General features: G+C 46.7%; 1 protein-coding gene across 3 annotated transcripts in view; it reads right to left on the bottom strand.

Moving 5' to 3' along the window:
• CLBA1 (clathrin binding box of aftiphilin containing 1) overlaps nt 1–24,941 on the bottom strand; it is a 242,249-nt gene that overhangs the window by 17,633 nt on the left and 199,675 nt on the right. For all 3 annotated transcript variants that reach the window (XM_069638156.1, XM_069638158.1, XM_069638157.1), the window contains exon 4: nt 24,766–24,889. In XM_069638156.1, the coding sequence (XP_069494257.1) occupies nt 24,766–24,889 (124 nt within the window). The remainder of the gene's footprint in view (nt 1–24,765; nt 24,890–24,941) is intronic.

The raw sequence follows: 24,941 nt of genomic DNA, 5'->3' as shown, positions 1-24,941 counted from the left end.
ACTTTATAGAAAGCAACTGGCACCAGACCAGCGAGTACAGTAAGAAATTATACAGAATGCAGCTGAGGTTACAGGTGCAGAGACAGAAAAAAAGTAAGACCAAGCTCTTGCATTCAGAGAATAAAAACAACATAAAAAAATTAACACACAACCACAGGGCACTGGACTCGTATGCTGATCGGAGCAACACTATTAAGGTACATGGGTAGCAATTGCCTACAGCTGGCTACATGGAACAGAGGTGCATAGCAGATGAGTTAAAAGGAGCGGTAAACCAACAGGAACACCCTCCGTCGGCCCACAATGCCTACACGATCGTGAAGGCAGCCATGCTCTGGGGTTCATGAGGGATCAACGGAAAATCATTACTTTCTACAAATTCGATCAATGGACGCCGGGTTATAAGATAGGAAGACAAAACCCCTTTTTTTAGTAGCATCAATTTTATCCATAGCCAAAGAGAACCAAACCGTACCCCACCACTCGCGAATATCCCACGGCTTGTCCACATTGCCAGCAGGAAGATGGAGTAGTAGGATGCATGTGGTGAAGGAGTTCTGGAGTGAGGTACCACTGGATGAGAAGCATATAGCCGTTTTCTTTCCACTGAATGCAACGGGAGGACCTAGAGGCTCTAGACCAAACATTAAACCACGTAAAATCATCAATATCGCCTCCTACATCAGCCGCCCACAGGTCCATAAAGCATTTATCGTTAAGAATCCTGTAGAGTGGGTATTTCCCGGGCCGAGGGGTCTCCCACAAAAAGACACTCAAACTTAGTGGTGTCCCTACTCCCCCCAATTGTCATTTCAGGGGACCCAAGCCAATTTCCCAACTGCAGATAAGTATATTTAGCCACCTCTGGAAGAAGAAAGGACTGTTGGCATTCTTGGAATGACCAGTGCCCGCCCATCGGTACATAACTGGCCAATCTCCCACAGACCACCCATCGCCCAGTGCCAAAAGGCCCCGAGTGCAAGACCCAGTGGAAAGGGCGGGTTCTGGAGAACCGGGGTAAGCGGGGAAGGTGTTGCAAAGACATTGTACCATGTCCCAAACCATCAGAGATGCCTTAGTGGCTAGTAAAGTGGCGATGGGGTAACGTCTGTGGGCATGGGGAATCCAACACCACTCATGGAATGGTGCCCCCAAGCCCTCCCTCTCACTCTCTACCCAATGCTCCTCAATACCAAGGGGCCTCGAGTCCAGAAAAGGGGAAAGATGGGCAACGTAATGGCAACTTCCTAGGTCAGGAAACCCCAACCCACTGTTGATCTTAGCTGCCAACATAGGCCTCCGAGAGACCCGGGAGTCTTCCGGCCTAAATAAACTGCAGAACTTGACCCTGTAAATCTTGTAGGGTCTTCTTTGGAAAAATAAGAGACCGGGTCTGCATCACATAGAGCAGCTTAGGTAAAAGGGACATCTTCACAGTCGTGATCTTACTCAGCCATGCAATCTCTTGGTGGGCCCATCGCGTCAGATCACCCTTCAGTTGTCTGCAAAGGGCAGGGATACTACTAGAAAAGAAAAGTGAGTCGGACCAAGCAAGACGGATCCCCAAGTAACTCAATGAGCCCTGGCTCCATTGAAAATCAAATTGAGAGTTAAGGGCCTCAACCACCATCTCCGACTCAGTTATATTCAAAATATATGATTTGGAGTCGTTTATTTTAAATCCAGAGACCTGGCAAAACAGTTCCAGGGCAGACACTATATGTGGTATTGACGTAGTGGGTTGTGTGCAAAAAAAAGCAGGTCATCTGTGTAGAGGGCTGGCTTATGGTGATCCTGGCCCATCCGCAACCCCTCTTTAAGAGCATTGGACCTAATTTGCAGAGCCAAAGGTTCCACAATTAGAGCAAAAACAAGAGGCAACAAGGGACAACCTTGATGGGTGCCTCTGGCCAGGGGAACAGGGTCAGAAAGGGACCCATTCAATTTGATCCGAGTTGCACCGTGTGCATAATTCACAAAAACCCTTTTCACAAATTTGGTCCACACCCAAAGCCGTGTAACAACTCTCTTGTATATGACCAGTCAACTCTGTCAAAGGCTTTCTCGGCGTTGACCGACAACCCCGCCAGAGAGGTGTTGCGGTTATGTGCCCAATCAGTAACATCCATCATGGGCCAGTCGACCCGGTATAAAGCCGGTTTGATCAATGTGGATCAAGGACGGTAGGACAGAGATTAGACTGTCTGCCAGCACCTTAGAATAGATCCTGGCATCATAGTTGACCACTGCTATGGGTCTATAAGAGGTGCACAAAGATTCATCCCCCTCCCCCTTTTTCAGTATTAGCGATAATGTGGATTCACCCATGGATGGCGTAACCGCCTCCCCTTCCAGAAAACCATTGCATAGAGTGACTAGGCAGCAAAGTGCTTATAGAAACAGGAGTGAGGGAAGTTCTAGCGGCCTTGACTCCAGAGAAGCCAAAAACCCAAGCGGTTCGACACAGCCGGTGAGTCGAGGGGAGAACCTATAAGAACTGGACTGTGATGAGCGAGAATCACAAAGTGGCAAGTTTAAAAACAAAGCTGGTGAACCTTTCATTGAACTGTAAAAAGTGTGAAGGGGAGACCAGCGGTAGAGGGAAACCAGCACCACATGGGTGCTAACTCAAGAGACTCTGGTCGAGCCCCAAATGAGAGAAACGACAAGTACCAGAAGGCTGCAGGAGTGCCAGCGAACTAGGTGAAAGTGGTCATACAGAGGGTCAAGCAAAATCCCTGTAAATCAATTTTGATCTACAAGCACTGTGAAAGAAAGGGAAGTGAATACCAAAACCTTTAAAGAGGGGTCAGCGCTGAGAAGAGGTGGACCCAGGGGTGAGCCACTATCACCCTGCTCGAGAGCCATAGTAAACCCGGGGAAGGGAGGCCAAGAATCGAGAGGGGTCCGTGCCCGGCAGAGGGGGATCCACAGGTGAAAAGTTGTCACCCCGACATTGAGAAGTTAAAGAGACAGCAAGAGTGAACCCAAAGGAGGGATGCCATAGATTAAGCTAACTGACAGTCAAGAGAGTTCCGAGCCCGGCAGAAGGAGATCCATGGGGTAAAGCCATCATCCAAACTTCAAGAAAGGAACTGATATAAAATGTAAGAATACAATTGAGAAGGGTCAGTCCAGAAGAGGGGGACCCAGGGGTGAAGCCGTCACCCTATCGGAATTCTGAAATACGAAAAGCGTCAGCCTCTTTGAACTTTCATTTGGAAACAAACTTTCATTTGTTTGTTACTTGAACACAGGGATGTTGCTAGATCTGGAAAAGATCCGGGGCTACGCTAATGATGGGACTGTCAGGACTTGGGGCTAGCTAGCCTTTTGGTTGTAGTCCCTGAGCTTCTATACGGGGCTAAATCAAAAGATCCGGGGCTGTAGCTCCCTCAGCCCCCCCACCCCGAGCAACACCTCTGCTTGAACACCTAAGGCCCGAAGGCAAGAGACTTTCTAAGGATACGAGACTTGACCATCGTAGGTCCTGAGAACTGCCATAAGTACTGTCGTCTCGTGCTGGAGAAGCCTGGGACTGTGCTTTGCTCCAAGCTCCCGTTTTACCCTGTGTCCAAAACACGGGGAAGGGAGACAAAGGCTACCGCATCCTGTCATATTATTTAAGGAAACTTCTTTCTTTTCTTGAGAACTATGCCACACCTCTTTTTGTATTAGTTGTGAGGTTTGGCAATAGGTTTCTTGTAGGTCCTTTTGATTTGACACAACACCACAAGGACTGCCTTATTTTTCATTTGATGGTCGACGCTTGCTCCCATCGTAGATTTAGGTTTAGATTAGGTGTTTTTCCACCCTGCAAACAAAAGAGTTAAATAAACACCCTTGAATTGTGATCACTTGTGTCTGTCTTACTTGTTGCCACCGTGAGCTTCTCACAAAGGCCTTCTGTACCATAAATAATGAACAAAAACAAAAGTTCCTTCTCAGTAATCTTCAAGTCAGGTGACTTTCTTCACCCTTGGATCCCCGTCAGCCCAGCTCCGATCCATCTTAGAACTTTGGCCTTCCTCAGTTGGGTTCACTCCGGCCTTTCACTCACAATCTCAGCGACTTATAATCTTCAAGATTCTCAATGTCTGCTTAAACATTCATAGTGGACATTCCTCAGCCGGGTTCACTTTTGTCGTCACAATGTTCACAGGTGTATCATGGTTCACCCTGATCCGCAGGCATCAGAAAAGCAGGGTTCCCTTCCCCGAGCTTTCTTTTGGCATCCCTCTGTCAACTGCTCCATAGGACGAAACATGTTGGGCATAAAACACTGTGATTTTATAACAGTGTTATAACAAAAGAGCTATTAAGTACGGTATACCTTTCCGAAGAAAGGAGTTTATGAATATATCCTAATATAACAGTTTAATAGGTCCCTTGCTTATGGTGAAGGGTTCCTTTATACATTAGAAAAAAATGTATAAAAAAAAAGCCAACGCAGTGTTTACACTACAATTGTATTTGCTTTTGTTCAAATTGTTTTTGGGGTATTAATGTGGTTAGTTTGCCTTTGTTTGCACTTTTGTACTACAAGGTCGTTTTACCATAAGTGGACAATTGACCACTGAGGTTGCATCAACCATTTTGAAAGATTGACCTGTAGTACAGTTATAAATATTAATTTTTTATGTTTGTTGATGATTGTTTTTAACAACACCAGGCTGTGTAGACAAAATTGTGTTTTAGAACTTTATATGTGAATTGAAGCGATTGAAATATATAATAAAAAATGTGTTAAGATTCTACCCGTGTGTTACCAGTACCTATTTGGTTCATGGTCTGGGAGTTCTTGTTTTGTTTTGTGGTAGTGAGGAGGGGAGATTGAGGAGAGAAGGCACTAAGAAGGAGTGACTCATTGGTTCCTTGGTTTCTGATTTCTTTGTTCATAAGGGCAGAACCTCTGTGTCTTGAAACTAACCCATGGTCTCTTCTTTTGTTGTTGTTGTTGGTATCCCTCCGTCAGGTTCACACTTGCCACAGTTTCATTAGACCCCACAGGTTCTCTTCTTTAATAAGTCTGAGTCTCAGTCCCAATCGGGCTTTCTCAGGGTTACTGGTTACCCTCATTTGAAGGCATCCCTCAGTTGGGTTCACGTTTGCCAATTATCAAAACTCCCTTGGTATTCACCATGCGTCAACGACTTTCGACTATACGTGGGATTTTACTTAACACTTGTATGACCACTTTGACACTACACACAGCCTCCCTGCAAGGTCTTTTGATCTTTGTAGTTTCGGTACAAAAACTGTTCTCAGTTCAATACCTTCCCTTTCTTTCAGCAGAGGAATACCATACAGAGTCCTTCGAATGAGCACCCACGTGGTGCCGGACCACTCTCTATCTGGTTCCAACTTTACTTACAAAAGACCTTTGACCATTATCTTCTTTCTGCATATACAATGTTGCCACTGCAACCTTGGGCTCAACACAGTCCCTGAAGCCCACTCATCCAGGTGATCCTCCTGCACTGGTCCACCCCCAGGAACTGGATCCAATAGCGATGGCCGTGCCCTGGCCACCTGGAGGACAGACCCCCAGGGACTAGTAAGTGAGAAACCTTCAGGTTTCTCACAGAATACAAAGCTTGGCTTCCTCAGATTTATGCACCTCTCGAGCATCGTCTGTGAGGGACCGGATAGTATTAAGAGTCTGGCAGCACTACAAGCTATAAACCAAAAGACGCAAGGACTTGTTGGAAGTATTGAAAAAATTGTGTCTAGTCTGGAGCAACTGATAAGAAATGTTAGAAGCCAAAGGCACCTTCAGCTTGGCCTGGGCCCCCTGAAGCTGTCTAAACACTGCCCTAAAACCCTGCTGTCTATATTGAGCGTCCAGAATCTGAATCCTCCCTTTGATATCAACCTGGTGGGCTACGAAAGCTTTCTTCCTCTGTAAGCCCTGGGAAATAAGTTCACCTCTGATAGTAGGTTTAACGGCCTCCCATACAGTTTCAAAAGCCATCCCAGGTGTACAATTCTCCTCGAAAAATTGGGAGACACTGGACAAAATAGCCACATGGAAAACCGGGTCTCGAAAAAAGGGAATCATTTGGCCGCCACTGATCAGAGACCGAAGCCACTTCGATCGTGGACTCCAAAATCTGACTAAAGAGAGTGTGCAAAATAAAAAAATAGTCCAATCTAAAGTACGAGCAACATACATTCGAGAAAAATGGTCAATCTCTTTCTGTAGGGTGGAGGTGTCACCGAACATCTGCTAACTGTAAATCAGTCATGGTTTGGACTAAAGATGGGGAGCGTCTCGATCTCACCGATGAGCAGTCCTGGGATCTATCGAGATCCTCGTCTAGGGAGACATTCCAGTTCCCAGCCGTAACTAAATCCCCCCCCCCCTCTGAAAATGAACCACATTAGCGAGTAGATCGGCATAAAACTGGTCCTGATGCTGGTTCAGGCCATGTATTGAAAAGAGCATGAGGGTCCTCCTAGTTTCCTCCATAAGTCCAATATAATGCGCTGCAGGGTCTCGGAGTATCCCTAGATCAGAAAAGAAAATTGACCTTGCCACCAGAATTCCAACCCCCGCTTTCTTGTCAGGCAATGAGGCAAAGAATTGGTGAGGGTACCAAACCGACCTTAATCTTGACCAGTCCCACCTAAGAAGGTGCATTTATTGCAACAATGTAATATCTGTGCCCAGTTGAGTCGGTCTGGTCAATAAACTATGTTTATTCATCTGGGAATTGAGGTCCTGGACGTTCAGGGAGATGAATTTAAGCGCCATTAAAATTAAGCTCTATATACTCGTGAAACAACAGCGTGATTGGAAACCCAGCGGTGGCTTCTGGAGGGTGAACCAAAACTAGCTGGTTGGGGAGCACACCACTGATACCCACGTAGGGACCTCCGTGAACAAACCACCACCCAATCCAGTGAGAAGAGAATAGCGTGCATGAGCTGCCCCGTGATTGTCAAAACCAAATAAGACCTCATAAATGAACACAAAAAACCAACAAAAAAATAGAAAACAAGCTATCAAAGTACCTAAAAGAGGGACCATCAGATGCAACACTTGTAGAGGGTAGCGAGCGCCTCGTGCATCCGTGGCAAACTATAAACCTGCCAAACTGTGAGAACTAAACCCAGCAGAACTATACTATATCCCCAACTGCAGGAGGGGGAGACCTAGGCCACAAGAGAACCAACATTCTTCCAATAAACAAGAGCCTAGTGTCTCAGATGGGTTCCCGCATGTTGTCTGGATTGTACTGAAGACCAGTCCTGGAGCTGGTCCTGATCCAATGACATCTCTGGAAGTTGAATATCTGAAGTGGGGATTTTCAAAGTGGACACTGCTGCCCGCAATGTGGAGAACTGATGCCTCATGCCATCGGCGGGGATGACAATTTTGAATGGGAGTCCCCACCTGTATGGAATCTCTTTCGTTTGCAGGAAACTCATCAGGGGCCTCATTTGTCGAGGCTTGAATATGGCTGATGGGGCCAGGTCTTGAAACAGCTGAACCGCAGAGCCCTTGAAGCTGACATGTTGTGCCCATAGCTTTTTGCTGGATGATTTCCTTAGATTTAAAGTAGTGAAGTCTAGTCAGAAAATCTGGAACCAACCCTTTCCACTGCTGGATGTTGGAGAAGACTCTGTGGGTTAGTTCCAGAGTAAGATCAACCCCTCACAGTCACCCAAGATTGCCTCAAACAGAGCCCTCACCTTGTCCTCAGGCTCTGAGTTGGCCACCGTAGTAGGGATTCCCCGAATCCTGATATTGTTTCTTCTGGATCGATTTCTGGGTCTGCCAGGTTATCTGGTCTCCAAAACCTGAAATCACTTCTCCTGCTCGGCTTGTTTATGAGAGCAGCCATAGAAGGAGGCCTCAAGTTTGATATGTGCTAGTCATTGGCCTTAGAAGCGGCACCCAAATCCGAAATAGATTTCCTGATCTCTTGCATATAGGCCAGCACGTCTTGTTGAAGAGAGAAGCAGATGCTGGATATCCCCCTTTGTGGCAGGAGCCTCCTCGTCATCCTGGTCTAGTCTGGGCAAAGGCAGGGACGAGTAGCCTGTTGGGGTCCCTTTAGAGGCCTGATACAGAGCCTTGATCAAAGAGGACCCTGTGTCAGTTTTAGCTTTGTATGGACTCATTCTCATTCCTTGTAGACCCCACCCCAGAAGGGGAACACTCGGGAATGGCAGCAAAGGAGAGATGAGGGGGTCGACGGGAGCCAGAGCCAAATGCAGAGCCCAGGAGGGCGAAGCGAGTGGTCATCTGCTCTAGACCACAACCAGGAGGGACATGCAGTAGAGGCCCTCATCGCTCAAACAGGGCACACTGAGGCAAGTCTCAAATCATCACAGGGTGGCCATCTTAGAGTCAGGCCGAATGCCTGACTGCCCCAAACTGTGTAGGAAAGCAACGGCAGCAGCTGTTCTTCGCCCAGCAGGCGCGGCAAAAGCCTCACAGAGTGCTGAGGAAGCTCCACCGGGTTCAGGCTAAATAAAGGCAAGAATCATCGAGTGTGCTGCCGAGTTGCAGAGCTCGGGAGATCCACGTCTCTACCAGGCTCCAGCCAAGCTCCCCCCCCCCCCGCACTGAGTATTTCTGTATTGCACCTTCTGCATGCCACTACTTCACTGCAGTGTTTTAGTGTTCACCGGCCCTCATCGCTTAGAAGTACACAATATTAGAAAGGATGCTGAAACCCAGGGAGCACTGGGTGTGGAAACCTGATCAAGACTTGAAAAGCAGATGTGAACCCCCCCAGTGCAGTGATCGCGGCGTAGTCTAGGTCACAAGTTTCGGATTGGCGGGTCACCCTTAGAAGATCCCTTCAAGGACTGGATATTGGATGGCCTGAGAGAAAAATCAAGAAACCCCTGTCCAAATTCCCATTCAAACAATAACAAGAAAAGAAATAAAGACAAATCTTAAAGGATAATTAGAAACATTAAAACATTTCGGCACGACACATCTATACAAAAAGCTGTTTCATACGAGCCATCCTTCTGAGGAGGACCTTTCTCTGAACAAAGAATCAGCACAAGATAAAGACTACATCTAACACGAAGCAATGGAGGTTCAATCTGCATGTTTGTAGACTACTCGATGCTCTTTTAACATAGTTAAACAATTATTCAGAATTTGTTTTAGAGCCAAGGTCCTGCACCTACGGGACTCCAGGGGAATGGGAACTTACAAAATCTGCTGCCTGACTTCCTGCTCCGCCTGGACTTGTAATGTCCAGGTGGCACCGAGAAGTCAAGCACCGTATTCAGCGTCACGGAGTTGGCAGCAACGCGCTGGTCTCACCAGCGGGTTACCACCAACCTCGTAATGAGGTCCACTGTCTTGTGCCTGCTCATCTGCCCACATTCCGCTTCACCCCAGGTCACCTGTGTGTGTTCCCCCAGCATGCCTTACACCAGTCTCTAGCTAGCAGAGAGGAAGGATTCCTCTCCTGGTAGAACACTTTGTGCACTGTGCCATCAGCCATGGCAAAGCGATTACATTTCTCCAGCATTGGATCTTTCACAGATGTCAAGACCGGAGGCAAACATTATGTTTCAACTAGTTTATTCTCGACTCTTCAGCATTTTCAACATCTTAAACTTTGCAAATATGTTTTTTTCTTTTTAGGAACTACACTCCCCAACAGTGCTGTAGTTCCTTTCAGCAGCTTCCTGTCCTTGGAACCCTCTAGTCACTTCCTGTTTAGGTTCCTTCCTCTTGTTTATCTGCTCTTCAGCAAGATAAATCCTATCTCGTGTGCAGAGCGCTTATTTGTTCATGTTTTAATAATGTCTGGATAATGATTGGTTGTGCATGGACAGGATTGCTACTCTTTTTATTTTAGTTAGTGGTTCACTAGGATTTTCCCAGTAGTCCGAGTGTTAGGCATTTTACAACTGTGGATCTAGCCACTCCGGAACGCTGAGTACTCCAGTCACAGCGGGAACGCACATACTCCCAGTTAGTGTGCAAGCTTTTGACCCTCCTCTTTTTATGTTTTATGTTGTCATACTTTCTGTGTTGTTTGTTCGTATGCGCCATCATGCCTCTCGGTCCATTGTGCGCAATACAAATGCAATAAAGTAAAGTAAAAGTGTCAAATTGGGTGTGGCAGCAGGGGGTTCTAATTGCTGCCGCGTGTACCGAGCAGGACCCATACTCATATCTGAGCACACCCGGGGCCGCGCTCGGTCCCACACGGCAGCTTCCAGCCCCAAGCTGAGTATCAGCTTTGGCCACCCTTCTTTGGGAGGGTGGAGCCAATGTTCCATAACAGTGTGATGCCGTGAGAGCGCCCCGAGCAGTGTAGAACGCTTACGTTGAGGAATAGACCGCCAACAAGCTCTGAGATAGCTCGGGCACTACAAAGCGTTATATTTACCAAAATTAGGCAGTAAAGAGTGATGCTCATCAATAGCAGATTTCTACAGCTCAGCTATGATCTGCAATTTTAAATTGCTGGAGCCTTCCCAGGCACTGTTGGGAGCCTCTAAGAAGTTGCTGCGGACGTTTACTTCAGCCTGCTGGTCCAGGCACAGGCACACAGCACCTATACTATCTAACATTGAATATATCCCCGATATAACCATGACAGATTACGATTGGAGTAAGGAAAGCCAGGAAAGCGTGGGCGTGGGGGGAGACACAGAGAGCGACCTGGCGCTCAGTTTTAAAAAGGTGCTTGGAAACTCTGTTGGAGGCTGTGGCGGAAGGGGTCAGATCCCCTTCAGGAGAAATTAACCACCCTGTGAAAAAGAGACAGAAGCAAGCAGATTAAATCAGTGCAAAGCACGTCCGCTAAGACTCACATAGAAGAGGGGAGTCATCAGGGAAGTACCAAGACCCGGAAGAGGAAACACTCTTCGACTCCCCCAGACGTGATTTATTGGGATCCACGGCAGCCCCCAGAGGTTGCCGACACCTTCGGAAAGCTCATGGAAGCATTCCTGCAGCGGTCAGCCTTGCCGAGCCTCCAAGAGAGGATAATATGGGCAACACCAAAGAGGATTCATACGGGGATACCCGAGTTACGGACGCCACCTCCCAGGGAGAGGAGCTTAACCACAATGAAGGATTACAGCCCTCTCAAGGAGGCCAGAAAAGAAAAGAACATTGATATTCCAGACTTGGACATTTCTGACATGTTTAACCCGGTTGAGATTAGAAACCACAGGTCGTTAGACTGGCAAATGTCACCCAGAGTGGCATTGTACATGTCCCAGAGAATCAGAAAGCCTTTGGACAAAGACCTGCGAATGTGCATGAGAACGGAGTACCCGCGACCTGACCTTGTAGGCAAAGTAGCCAATTATTGCGATTTGGACCCTCAAATGATCACTTTCTTCTTGAAAACATCAAGGGATTTACGAAAGGGAATGGATAGATCTTGGAAGAGTTGCCAGGAGAAGCTGCTGGACCTCACTGGGCCGATCGCTAAACTCATGGATCTGGCAGAGCACGAGAGATACCGGCAAACCCGTCGACCTGCATACCCTAGCGAGTTGAGCGCGCCAAGCAGTATGTTTTTTGGGTAATGCCAATTGCGCGATTTCCTCTCAGAGGCGTTGAGGCCTTTTATTCAAGATCGATTCGGAAAATTGAGCAATCTCGCCTCTTATGAGGTGTGGGAAGCTGTGCAAGGGCTCCTGCCTGGTGAAGCTTTTCACAAAGAAAGGGGAAGGATCGACCCCACGTACACTTCCTTAGGGAAAGCTCAGGCAGAGTTTTTGCCGGGACCGGTCACTATAGAGGTTGCCCGACTGGTCGATACTTCTCATCCCAAAGACCTCAAAGTGCCAGAGCCCAATATTGGGAATCGTGCCAGCAGGATTCCTTCTTTCCAGCGTGAGGAAGGAACTTCAGAGGCGCAGATGGAGAGGATTCAGCAGGACACAAGGAGCAACAACGTACTGGACTCAGTTATGTATCCTCTAGGGGGCAGGGGTCGTGAGAAAACGTTAATTCATGTCAAACTGGCACAAGATTTCCAGCGACACATGGGTCTTGCAGACAGTGCAGGGGTTACACGTAGAACTCATACAAACACCCATTCAGACATCTTTCTCGACTCACATCCACATGTCCCAGGTAGAATTGGGTCAAGTGAAAAACGAGTTGTCTCATTTCGCCACAGAGAGCCATAGAACCATATCCGGGTGACAGTTCCGAATTCATAAACAATATGTTTTTGGTTCACAGAAAAGAGAAGGCCGACCAGTCATAAACTAAGGAACTGAACAGGTGGATTACTTACAGGCACTTCGAGATGGAGGATATTCACCTCCTGAGAGACATTCTCAGTAAGGATGACTGACTCGCCAGAATGGACCTGAAGGATGCATATCCAACGATCCCAGTGGCACAGAAATCCCGGTCATTCCTGGGTTTCAGATGATCAGGGCAGATCTGGCAATTCAAAACCTTGCCATTTGGTCGCTCATCAGCTCCATGGGCGTTCACAAAGCTGATGAGACCAGTAGTGGCGGCCATCAGAGAGAATGGCATCAGGATAATAATTTATCTCAACAATATCTTGCCGTTAGTGGTCAACAAGGAAACTATGGTTTATAGTCATAATGTCGACAACAAAAATGTCGACAGTCAAAATTTAGAAAAAAAAAGTCGAAAAAAAAAGTCGACTTTTTTTTTTCAATGCATTTTTTTTTAAATGGGGGTTCCCCCCCCAACTCCCCTTTTTTAATTTTTTTTAAAATTTTTCCCTTTTTTTTAACTCCCGAACCCCTAAAATAAATATATAATTAAAAAAACCGAAAGTCGACATTTTTATTTTCGACATTTTTTTGTCGACATTTTTGTCTGTCGACATTTTTTTTTCGAAATTATGACTGCCCACCGGAAACTATCTGGTACCAGACCAAGTGGGTGAACGATCTCCTCCCATCTCTCTGGTTTCTCATCAATCAAAAGAAATTGGATATGTCTCAAAGCAAGAGACTAGACTTCCTACGGTTCATAGAGGACACAAAGAAAGTGGAGCTTGTCTTGGGAAGACAGTTATCCCCCTGTGCACCATAGCAAGGTTAGTGGGACTGCTATCTTCTTCTATTCAAGCAATATTTCCAGTGCCTCTCCATTACAGGGCCTTCCAGAGACTAAAGCTTAAACACTTGCAGCAAGGCCTCAAATACCATCAGACGATTCCCCTAGATCAGGAGTCGAGGACATAGCTTCATTGGTGGCTATGGAACATGGAGGCATGGAACAGGCGTGCCATTTTCGGACAGAGCCCAGATCTGATCATAAAATCGGATGCCACTAGAGCAGGCTAGGTGGCCCGGTGCTGCGCCGTAGAGACAGGAGGCAGTGGGCACCGGAAGAACTATCTCTTCATATAAACTATCTAGAACAGTTAGCTGGGTCCTCCGTGATCAAAGCATTTACAAAGGACAACTGAACTGCTGCATTCGCCAGGATAAACGCACAAACTTGCAACTTCTTCAGCTGGAGGCTAGATCCGAATGCGCTAGTGATGAACGAAGTTTCAAAAAACCTGGAGTGGAGCTCCGCAGCATGCATCCCCCACCCCCTTCATAACACTGAGCAGAGTTCTAGCAAACGATCGCATGGAGAAAGCAGAAGTAGTAGTCGTGGCGCCCCTGTGGAAGCGCAAGCCTGGTTTCCAGTTCTGATGGAATTTTATTTGGTTTTCCCGCAGATTCTTCCTCAGGAGCAAGACCAGCTCATGGGATGTGTCACCCTCTAAGAGTGAAGGGCACCCTACCACTAGTGGCTTGCAGGGTGTCGGGAGAAGATGCGACTTGCCTGGCATTTCATGCCAAGCTGCCCAGCTTAACAATTTGTGGGCACCTGCCACCCGCAGGAGCTTTAATGCTGCGTGGTGCAAGTGGGAAGACTGGTGTAGGAGACAAAGTCTACACCCTGTTTCTGCCCATATAGTGACCATTCTCAATTTTCAAGCTTTTCTTGTGGAAGACGGGAAAGCTTTCAGGACGTTGGGCATCTATAGGTCAGCGATTTCCACAGGGCATGCTGCCGTAGACAGGGCGCCGTTAGGAGATCATTCAGCTGCGGTCGAACTCATGAAGGGAGGGAAGTTTCGGGCTCCTCCGCTTCCAAAGTACACACATCTATAGGACGTAAACATGTTTTGACAGGTTAAAGTGAGGCAACCCACAAATAAATACCTGTCAGTCATGCAGCTTTCTGGGAAGCTAGCGATGATGCTGTGCCTAGTTTCATGCCGGATAGTTTCTGACGTTAAGCCGTTGGAAGTATATAGCAACATGTATAGGCCTTATAGAGTTACCTTCACCATAGCTAAAAGGACCAAGACTACCTCTACCTCAATTTCATACTCGTATTTACCAGAACACACCCAGCTGTGCGTTGCATCCTGCATTAGAGAGTATGACCTCAGCGCGACCGATTTTAGGCCTCCAGGAGTAACAGTTGCTAATTGCACGTAGAAAACTTTATAATTGAGTAGCATTAGTCACAATAGCCACATGGGTGCGGATGTATTGATTTAACCACATTTGGGGTGCACTCAGAGGCGCAATGACATCTAAGGCATTCATCGCATGCACAGCATTAATGAATATCCTGCGAGCAGCTGATTGGACGAAGGACAGCTCTTTCAAGGCTTTCTATTTCAAACCAGTATCATCAGTGGCGGCAACAGTGATGCAGAGCTTTGAACAAGCACAATGCTTGCCTCCGGCCTTGACACACAATGAAGATTACCCAGACTTACAGTACAGGGAGTCTTGATTCTATTATAGACACAGAGGCAAGCATTATTTTCCCACCAACGTATGCACTGTGAGATGGCTTGCAAGCAATACCATGTTTTGTTGTATGGCTCGGTGGAGTGCATTCTGTTTCTACAGCGGAGGTATATCTGTCGGAAAGATGGGAGAGTTGGCAGCACTCAGCAGGGCGAGGCCCAGGTTTCATTTATGGCTGTTGAGCCCGAGTAGTTTCCGCTGGACTGCCATTTGTCTCAAGTTCGCCTTCAAGAGACTTTGTTTACATGGAAGGGTTCAGGGCATCCAGAGCAGAGGAAGGGACGTATACAGGAATTGACTAGAGGGGTTCAAGGACAGGTAGCTGGTGAAAGGAACTACAGGACTGTTGGGTTGTGTAGTTCCTAAAAAGAATAAAGAAAAGAAATGTGTTTGCAAAGTTTAAGATTAAATAATTAAGAGTAAGCAAGTAAAAGCATAATGCTTGCCCCTGTGTCTTTAATAGAATCAAGACTCCCTGTGCTGTAAACCTGGGTAATCGTCATTCACATGCTGTTTGAATATCCCCTGTCATCAGGCTGGGCATCCTCTATAACATTAAAGCAGTTCAACTTTAAATGTTTAACCTTCTTGCCAATTTAGTGCTCTAGTAGAGTCATTTTGGGTCATATTGCCCACAGCCAATTACACAGTTCCCCCTTAGCTTCACCCCTGTAGGCCATCTTCAGATTTTATACCATACGTTAATTTTCGGGTGTCCCCGAAAAAATCTTTATCTACTTTACTTCATTTTCACTTCAAAATTCTTCATCGTTTGCTGCTGCATCATCTCGTTGCCAGCTGGTGTGGAAATTCGGCCTATTCTGTCTTGTGGTCCTGCTTCCATCCTTTGAGGCTTTCAAGAGTCCATTGACTGGGACATCATGGCAGACACTCAGAAGAAAAGCCTGTTCAAGGTCTGCTCGGCTTGCCTCCTCAAGAACGTGTACACTGAATTTTTTGGAGGAATGCCTCCATTTTCTATATCCGCACCGTGATTTGAATAACTACACCATCTGCCAGCCGTTCTCCTCCAAGACCCGCAAGGATCACCACAGGGAGTTAGTGGCTTGGTTGGACGACGGTGCCAGGGCCTCTGACTCGGCATCTGTCCACAGTCACGCTTCTGCAAGGCACAGCAGACCCCCTTGAGCGCCCTGTGAGGGGTCAGAAATGTGAGGCGGACAACTTGGTAAAGGTTTTTCATCTTTTATTAACGCATAAGGGTTTGATAAACTTATCCCTAGCCTAAGAAGGATTTACTGCCTATCAAAATAAATTAAGGGAAACACTCTAGCAAAAGGAATCTGTCCCTCACACATATACATACATCCAGCACAAAGGAAATATATGGCAATTTCAATACAATAGAAATAACAGTTAAGTTCTACACATACCTAGTAACTGTTTCTACTTGTAACCTGGGTGAAATCCCCTTCCCCAGACTCAAAGCAGGATTTTCTATCAACAGTTCAAAATAGGAAAGTTCAGTTTTGCAACCAAGTTCTGATTATAAAGTTCTCATTGCTCCAAAAGACTTCCACTTGGATTTAACTAACAGTTCAACTAGACCACAAGTCTTCTGTCCACTTAAAGGGCCTCATCGCGAGTTGGGCGGTATCCCGGTGGTAATAGCGCCGGGATACCGCCCAATGCCAATAGCGACACCGCAACTCATGAGTTGTGGGGGGGTTGGTAAATCCCCATTGGGTCCATAAGATCCAATGGCGTTGGTGAGCGCGATTACCACCAACGGTAATAGCGCCGAAAACGGCCAAATAATTGGCATTTTACCTCCAGCAAAAAGCTGAAGGTAAAAATGCCATTTTCCGACCAATTAGTGATTTGGCCAGCCCTTAAATGCGGCGGTAATACCGTTACCGCCGCAGTTAAGGGCTCAGGCAAAACTCGTGATGAGGCCCATAGTAAAGAGTTCAAAACAACTTCTCCTTGGGAATCAAAAAACACCTTCACAATTCATCTGTAACCACAGCAATGTTTTTACAGGATGATTCTACAGTGTGTCAACAACACTAGTTTTGTCAGGATGATTTCACAACAGTTCCGCTAAAAGCCTTTTTGTGTGACTTGCCACTTCTGCACAGCCTTTAACAACAGCACAGTACTTCAATGACTTCTTCCTGGTTCACTAACCTGGCAGTACTACCACTACAAAGGCCCTGTCCTGGTATACTCGCCTGCCAGGGCTACAAAGCCCCTAACAGTACTACAAGTACTTTTGCGGTAAAGTTTACTTCAAACAGCTTAGTAAAGTCTTTTGACTTTCATCAACATTAGTATTGACTACTTCTTCTGGGAAGGCATGGTACACGATACAAATTGGTGCTATTTGTGCCACTCTTGTGATTACCACATGCAATGCAGGTTATATTCCTCTCCTGCCACTCTTGTTTTCCCACATTTATATCAAACACTTGCTGACAATGGCTCTTAGGCACACTTGCTCTTCTTTGGTTTAGACAATGCTCGTTGGGGTCTTTTCCAACTATTGCCTGTTCTTTACTAAGGCAATAAAGGTTATGATTAGCTTGCTTCAATCTTGCCCTCTCTTGGCTTTTGGCAATGGTGGTTATTATCAGTTCACCTTAGTATTCCTCTTTCTTGGTTTTTGCAATAACGTTGGCTTTCAGGATAATAATCGCAACCTTTCCTTTCTTGTCTGCTCAAAAAGTTCTTATCTCGCCACTTCAACTTATTTTTATCAGTTTGGTATTCAAAATAAGCAATAGTGGCCAGCGGGTGTTTACAGAGTGTACCGGTGTTCCCTAATATTGGTAAACTCATTGGGTGCTGCATACACGTCTGCTCGCTCCGCTGCCACAGTGCCATCTGCTTCCTCTGCCACCTCCTGCACCGCAAACTCTTCCTGATCGCCTCCCACGGCCCACGCGGACTGGGAAAGGAATGTTCCTTGTTCCAGGAGTATTCCAGTGCTCGCCTGCCACCGGAGGGGGTAAGCTTTTCACCACAACGCTTCCCGTGTGCAACCTCTGAATACAAGGCCATCAAATGTAGAGACGCTCATCTGCTCTACAACTAGCGGCGGCTCCGGCGTCTCTGCTCTCCTTCTCCTGCTGCCACTGTAACGTGGAGTCACGACAATCCCTCCACCCTCTGCTTCTCCTCCTCCTACTACTACTCCTCCTCCTCCTCCTCCTCCTCCTCCTCCTCCTCCTCCTCCTCCTTCTCCTCCTTCTCCTACTACTACTACTAATGGCATGCACCTAAGGGGGTCTTATATACTCAACAGTTCCCCTGCCCAGGTGTGGGTCATTAGAACCAATAGACTGCACTTTGCAGTCTAGTGCCTAAGAAACCTTCTTCATCGTCTCAGTACTTTGAGCATTGGGGGACTTGAAGGCCCCAATGTTCAAATTACCTTTTTATTTACAAGCTTCAATTCTACAGTATGCCATCAATATTGTATGGTCTCTGAGGACGTTTTTGAAGGGGGGTTCTTCCAGTCCTCCCCACCCGATCCCCCTCCATCTCCCCCCCATGTGATCCTCCTGCAGACCACCCCCAGGGTTAAGAGCAGGAAGAGTGTTTTCCCTGGTCACATGAGAAGGGTCCCAGGCCAGGTTCTCTGGGAGATTCAGCTCTGATTCACCACAGCACTCCCTCATCAAAAAGGTCAAGGTACCATGAAAAACTTCCCGGGGAAGAAATCAAGAAAGGGACATGGGTCGCATGCTTTGGCTGCTCCATTGTCAATGACTTGGTTGCTGTCCTCGTCTACACCTAAGGCGACCTCAGTGACTGCTACGGCATCCAGTGCATCCTCTGCAATGAAGCACTCTACTTCCGAGACACAACGCTCGTCCACAGCGACTGCCTCGTCCACGCCATCCTCATTGATGGGCTACGGACTGCTCAAGTTTGCTTTGTCAACAGCGATTACGACCTCGTTGACAACCAGATCCATCAACAAGCATCTTGTCTGCCACCACAAGTTTAGTCTCCCCATCTATGGATCCAAGAGAGGTTGCAGGGGGTCGAGACTGTCAGCACCGTCGTTCCTCCAGAGGCCGGCTTGTGCGCAGTCACTGTTCTCACTGGCCCCATATGTGCCACCTGCTGTCCCCGGTCCTGCTATGGCCACCCCCCGAAGAACTGTTACAACGTGGGTCTGACTCGGATATGGACATTCAAGAATGTTTTTCTAAGACTATTATGATGTCAGCGGTATGCTCCCACCTACGAACATGCCGCCCCTGCATGCTCATTCGACATTTGCTGGGTTACCTACTAAGCAGATTTCCATTTAGATGGAACCCTCTCCCAGTGTAGGTCCCAAGCAGACACCTGTGCAACCAGACACCCCTTCAAGACCACTTGAAGTCCCTACTCTTTCAGGTTCACGGGATGTATACATAGATATATTGTCCACACTTCAGATGATGGTCTGAGAGCTTTTGCAACATCTTCCTGCATGGTCTTTCCCCCCTCTGTCACATCCTTGTGCTTTTCCTGTGGAATAAGACCTAGTTCCTCCACCACTATCAGACACCCGTCTCAGGGTAGCATTCCCTCCCCTCCAGAAAATCTCACTGATACCGACACTGATGTTGATGTTTATCCTACTGATGGCTCTCTATACACCAACTCGACTGACAAATCGATGAGCTGGTGCAAGGAGACCGCAGAACTGCCTCCAAGAGACACCCCCTCCTATGAAATTGGTTGTTTTGATGCGCTCATGTCTCAGGCAGTGAAACTGTTCGATCTTTTCCCAGAGGAGCAGAAGAAGGAGGAGGGTTTCCTTTATCGAAGGCATGATTCTACCCGAAAATCTGTGGTGGCTATCCCAGTGCTGGATGATCTGTGGGAAGACTGTCTGCTAGTAATGAAAAATCCCTTCTCTGCACCACCCAAATAAGATTGCTACAAAGCTCCGGGTTCTGCCCTTAAATGCCTCTGCACACAGCCCAGCCCGGACTCTGTCATCTCATCGCTGCATAGAAACGCTCTGCCCATCCTTCTTCCCCTTGTATAGTAACTCCAGACAAGGAAGGCACACAGCAGGATGACCATAGGCATCCGTAGACATGTTTCGCCTCATTGGGCATCATCAGTGAAGAGTAGCTTGGGTCCCGGTGTGATAAATCAGAGGGGATTCTCCCAGACACCCTGGCCTGGGACCCTTCTCATGTGGCCAGGGAAAGGCAGACGCTTCCTGATGCCAACCTGGAAAGGTGGAGTTCTGCGGGAGGATCACCTGTAAGGGGAATCGGGTCAGGAAAACTGGGATAACGCCTTTACTAATTTCCCTTAGAGACCCTACAATCTTATTTGCCTATTGTAGAATCGAAACATGAAATGAAAGAGGTAATTAGGACATTGGGGACTTCAAGTCCCACGATGCCCTAAGTACTGGGGAGAGCAAGAGGGGACTCCAAGGCACTAAACTGCAGTGTGCAGTCTATTAGTTCTAATGACCCTCGCCTCAGCAGGCCCTTTGAATATTTAAGGCCTGGTCAGGTGAAGGCCATTAGAACAAGAAGGTGGAGTTGCAGAGACCACTTGCCGATGTTGCAGTGGAAGAAGATTGGAGACACTGCGATTTTTTTAAGCAGATGCTGGTCCCGACAGGGTCTCCAAGGTTGATAACGTTAGATGCAGAGTTTGTGCGGCTGGAGCAACATTGTGGCTTGCTTTCTCCCTGAAGAGAGAGGCTCTCCTGATTGCATGCGTTGTCCCGGTGGCTGGTGAGCAGCCACTGGACCAGCCACCGGTCTACATTGGGAGCGAGAGAATCTCCTTTCCCGATCGGCGCAGGCCACGGGAGAATAGAAGCAGTCTGCTGTGCAGAAGGCAGTAGAAGAGACAGAACAAGCAGTGGTAGCGGATCACACAGACGCGTGTGCAGACACTGAGTTTACCATCATCAGGTAATCCTGGTACACTCCGTATGCGACCGCTGACTACTGACAGCAGTTTTGAATACCGAACTAATTTAAAAGAAGTTACCATGGCGAAATAAGAACTTTGTAAAGAGGCGAGAAGAGATGGATTACAATCAATGCTATAAAAGTCAATACCATTGCCAAAGTAAAGAAACTGCAATACCAAAGGAAGCTAAACATAAATCCCATTGCCAAAGCAAAGAAGGGGCCTGAAGCAATCTAACAATAGCCATAATTGCCAAAGTAAAGAGGGGGGCAATACTTCACAAAGCATATAATCCATGTTGGCTCAATAATGAGAGAACATTGTTGCAGGAAGATTGATATTATTGTTTCCAGAGTAAGGAAGAGACAATACTTAAGCAAGACATCAACAAGCATTGCCTAAGCCAAAAAGGGATAGCTGAAATAAAGAAACATTGTCAGCAGTTAATTGATGTGAAAGTGAGAAAACAAAAGTGGCAGGAGAGATGCTCTCCTGGTATAGAGTATCCAGGAGGAGACGAGCATAACCCGGATTGCCTGTGGCAAATACAAGAGCACCAATGCATACCATGCTTACCCAAAAGAGGTTGTGAATGTCCATGTTGTTGAAAGTTAAAGACTTTTCTAAATGCTTGAAGTAGACCTCACCACACGGTGCTTGTAGTAGAGTTAGGAGCTTTTGTCCTGGCGGGCGGGTATACCAGGATAGGGACGTTTACGTGGTAGTCCTGGCAAGTTGGTGGACCAGGAAGAAAGCATTGAAATACTGCATTGTGGTTGAAGGTTGTGTGGAGAAGAAGAAGTGGCAATGCCACTAAACACTTTCATGAATTGTGTAATCATCCTGTCAAAACTCTGTTGTTGATACAGAAGAATTGTGAAAGTATTTTGTTTCTTAAGAAGACGACGTTCGGTTGAGCTCTTTGCTATAAGTGGAGGGATAAAGACTTGTCGTCTGGTTGAACTGTTGGTAAAAGTCCATGTGAAAGACTTTTGGAGCAAGAAGAAATGTATGATCAGTAGTACTTGGCTACACTTGCTTCTTTGAACTATTGTTTGAAAATCCTGCTTTGAATCTGGGAAGGGGAGCCAACCCAGGGTACATGGATACACAGTTATTAGCTCTATGTTGAACTTCACTGTTATTTCTGTTACATTTGATTTGCCATATATTTCCTTTATGACTTTGATGTATGCATTAGTTTATTTTTATAGGCAGGGAAAATCCTCATTAGGTAAGGATGGTGAGGTGTTTATCAAACCCTTATGAGTTATTAAAATTACTCCTTGTGAACAACCTAAACCAAGTTGTCCGCGTCACATTTCTGAGCCCTCACACTGGTCAAGGAATTCCTGAAAGGACTGTTTCGCTCCTTCTCCCCTGTCTGAGCTTCTCCCCAAGCCTGGGCCCAAAGTAGTCCCAAGCTGATGGGTCCTCCTTTCGATCCTCTGCACAGAGCGTCTTTGAAGTTTCTCTCCTGGAAGACGGCCTTCCTAATTCCCATTACTTCTGGCAGACGGGTAGGTGAACTACCGGCTCTCTCCTGTAAGCCTCCTTACTTGACATTTCATCAGTCCAAGGTGGTCCTCCATATGATCCCTTCCTTCATGCCGAAGAGCCCGTCTTCATTTCACCTTAATGAACTGATCGTTTTGCTGTTGTTCGTTGGCTGTCCCCCATCTGCTGAACGCTCCCTGCATTCTCTGATGTGGCCCTAGCCTTGATGAACTGTGTGGCTCGCACAAAAGACTCCTGCAAATAATCACAATTGTTTGTGGCTTTCAGAGCTTCCGGCAAGGGCAACGCCCTTCCAAAGTGGAATGTCCTGACTCCGGAACGGCAGTGCGTAGTGTGGGGCTTGCGCTGCCATATGCAATGCAAGCCAAAGTCTTCTATTACAAGATGGTTATCGGTATGCATCTCACACTGTCATGAAATGGCCAACAGGCCCCTTTCCCGCAGGCCAAGAGCACACTCTATGAGGGATGTAGCTTCTACTACAGCGTTCCTGTTTGGTGTTCCCCTGTTGGACATTTGCAAGGGGGCCACATGGAGGTCTGTCCATACCTTCACAAGGTTCTACTCTGTCGATAGGGATTCCAGGGAGGAGTCCCAGGACAGCAGGGCAGTACAGTGCACCCTGTTTGCATGAGGTGTTACTGACGTGAGCTGGTTACTTCTGTTGAGCTGTGCCTCTGCCAGTTTTGATTGGATGCATGTACTGCTTTGCAATCTATTGATAAATCATGTGAATCCATGAAAGATCCACTGCTGGAGAAGGAACTAGTTGCATACCTGTAACTCCTGTTCCTCAGCATTGGTATCTTACATATATTCGCATATAACCCTCCCTCCTACCCCTCTGATGGCTCTTTTTGACTCATTCTGCCACATCAGTGCCAAAATCTTAAGATGGCCAACAGGTGTGGAGTTTAGGAAGACCCTAATTGGCTGCGGGGCAATATGACCCAAAATGACACTAATAGAGCACTAAAGCGACAGCAGTTTAAACACGTAACTGCAAACTGCTTTAATGTTACTGAGGATTCCCAGCCTAACGATGTGGAATATTCAAAGCATGCGAGTCCATGAAAGATCCAATGCTGAAGAACAGGAGTTACAGGTAAATAACTTATTCCTTGTTTCCCCATTTTGAAAAATAAAAAGGACCTCTGGTTTATAAACTGAGTTTTTTAAAAATGTTACTGAATTGAAAAACGGACAGCAGCTTTTGCCTTACCTCTTGTCAGAAATGAAAGAGGGACAACGCCACATTATGGTTCCCTGAATCCGTCCATGCTGCTACATTTTCTTAAACATATATAGGTGATCAACGTGAAGATGTGTATGGGTCCAAACCCTCGAGAGTGCGCTTTGATCACTATCAATATTCACTGCGGCAAGCTGCGTTACCAATACCACAAAGTCTGCCCCTAAAGACCTTAGATGAGTAATACAGAAACATGGATTGGTATTGGCGCATTGCCAGGGGTGTTGCTAGGTCTGCAAAATATCCAGGGCTACGCTAATTTTGGGACTGTCGGGACTGGGGGCTAGCTAGACTTTTTGGTTGTAACCCCTGAGCTTCTATCCAGGGCTACAACCAAAAGACCCGGGGCTACAGCCCCCTCACCCCCCCCAGCAACGCCTCTACATATCGCGCTCTGCCTCCGTAGAGTTAGTTATTGTGAAAAGTCAATTTTGTCAAATTTTCATTTGTTAGTGATTTTATTCCCAAAGAGTCAGCCGACACGTGTTTCGACCCGAGTCGTCCTGAAGGCCTTAGTTTTCATTGTTATGTGTTAACCAGTGTTTGGCGTTGTATGGAATAATTCATTGAAAAAAGTCTGATAGTTCTAAATGATACAGGATTGATTCCTCAAATGAACTGTCAGTGGCTGGCGCGCTTGTTGGATAAAAATGATTCTTTAATTGGTGTCTAGTGGTTGATTGCTGTAATGGGTTAAGTCCCAAAATTCAATTTCTTTATCATCTAGGTTGCGTTAAATGCAATCCCACTCTTGGTCTATGGTTTTAGTCCCAGGTGCTCTGGGGAGCTACTAAGGCCTTGAGGACGACTCAGGTCGAAACACATGTCGGCTGACTCATTGGGATTAAAATCACGAACAGATGAAAATTTGAGAAAAAAAAAAAATGGACTTTTCTTCGCAATCATTTTGTTCAACTAACTCTAAGGAGGTAGAGCGCGTTACGCCAATACCAATCCATTTTTCCACATATGGGTGAGGATTGCTGTAGGTCTGTGATCATAAAAGAAACGGAGCCCAGGGACAGCTCTTTGGGTGACCAGTAAAGAGGTTTGATAAACATGGCTCTCGTGACGGATCATCATTGACAGCAGTTGCCGTGGAAACAGTGCCCAGCCCGCAGAAAATGTGTTGGTGACATCAAATATATCAACAACATGTGTTTTGTGTTAAAGGTCGACTGCAAGGTTTTATACACGTTGATCTCATCAAACGTTGCAAGTGGAACATGTTTTTGGCATGCTCCGACGCCGCGCTAAATAGCGACGGTGCCAATGGACACATACAGGACAATGGTACAAGCACAGGAAGTCAAAATGGTTACCTTTCCACTGGAATCCATTCCAAGAGCCAGAAGGAGGTTTTTGAGCGATTCGTTGCATGGATAAGGCAAGCTCAGTGAACTTTCTGCCTCAGGAGCAGCCCTCCACGTGGTCCAAGAATCCTTTCTGAAAAGATGTGAAAGAAGACACATGTGTTAATCTGGGGTGAGTCCTTGGA

Source organism: Ambystoma mexicanum, chromosome 14 (genome assembly GCF_040938575.1).
Source record: "Ambystoma mexicanum isolate Mex_15411 chromosome 14, UKY_AmexF1_1, whole genome shotgun sequence".
NCBI classification, from domain to species: Eukaryota; Metazoa; Chordata; class Amphibia; order Caudata; family Ambystomatidae; genus Ambystoma; species Ambystoma mexicanum.
Note: the sequence above shows the minus strand (reverse complement) of the source record. Positions and strands in the feature narration are given on the sequence as shown.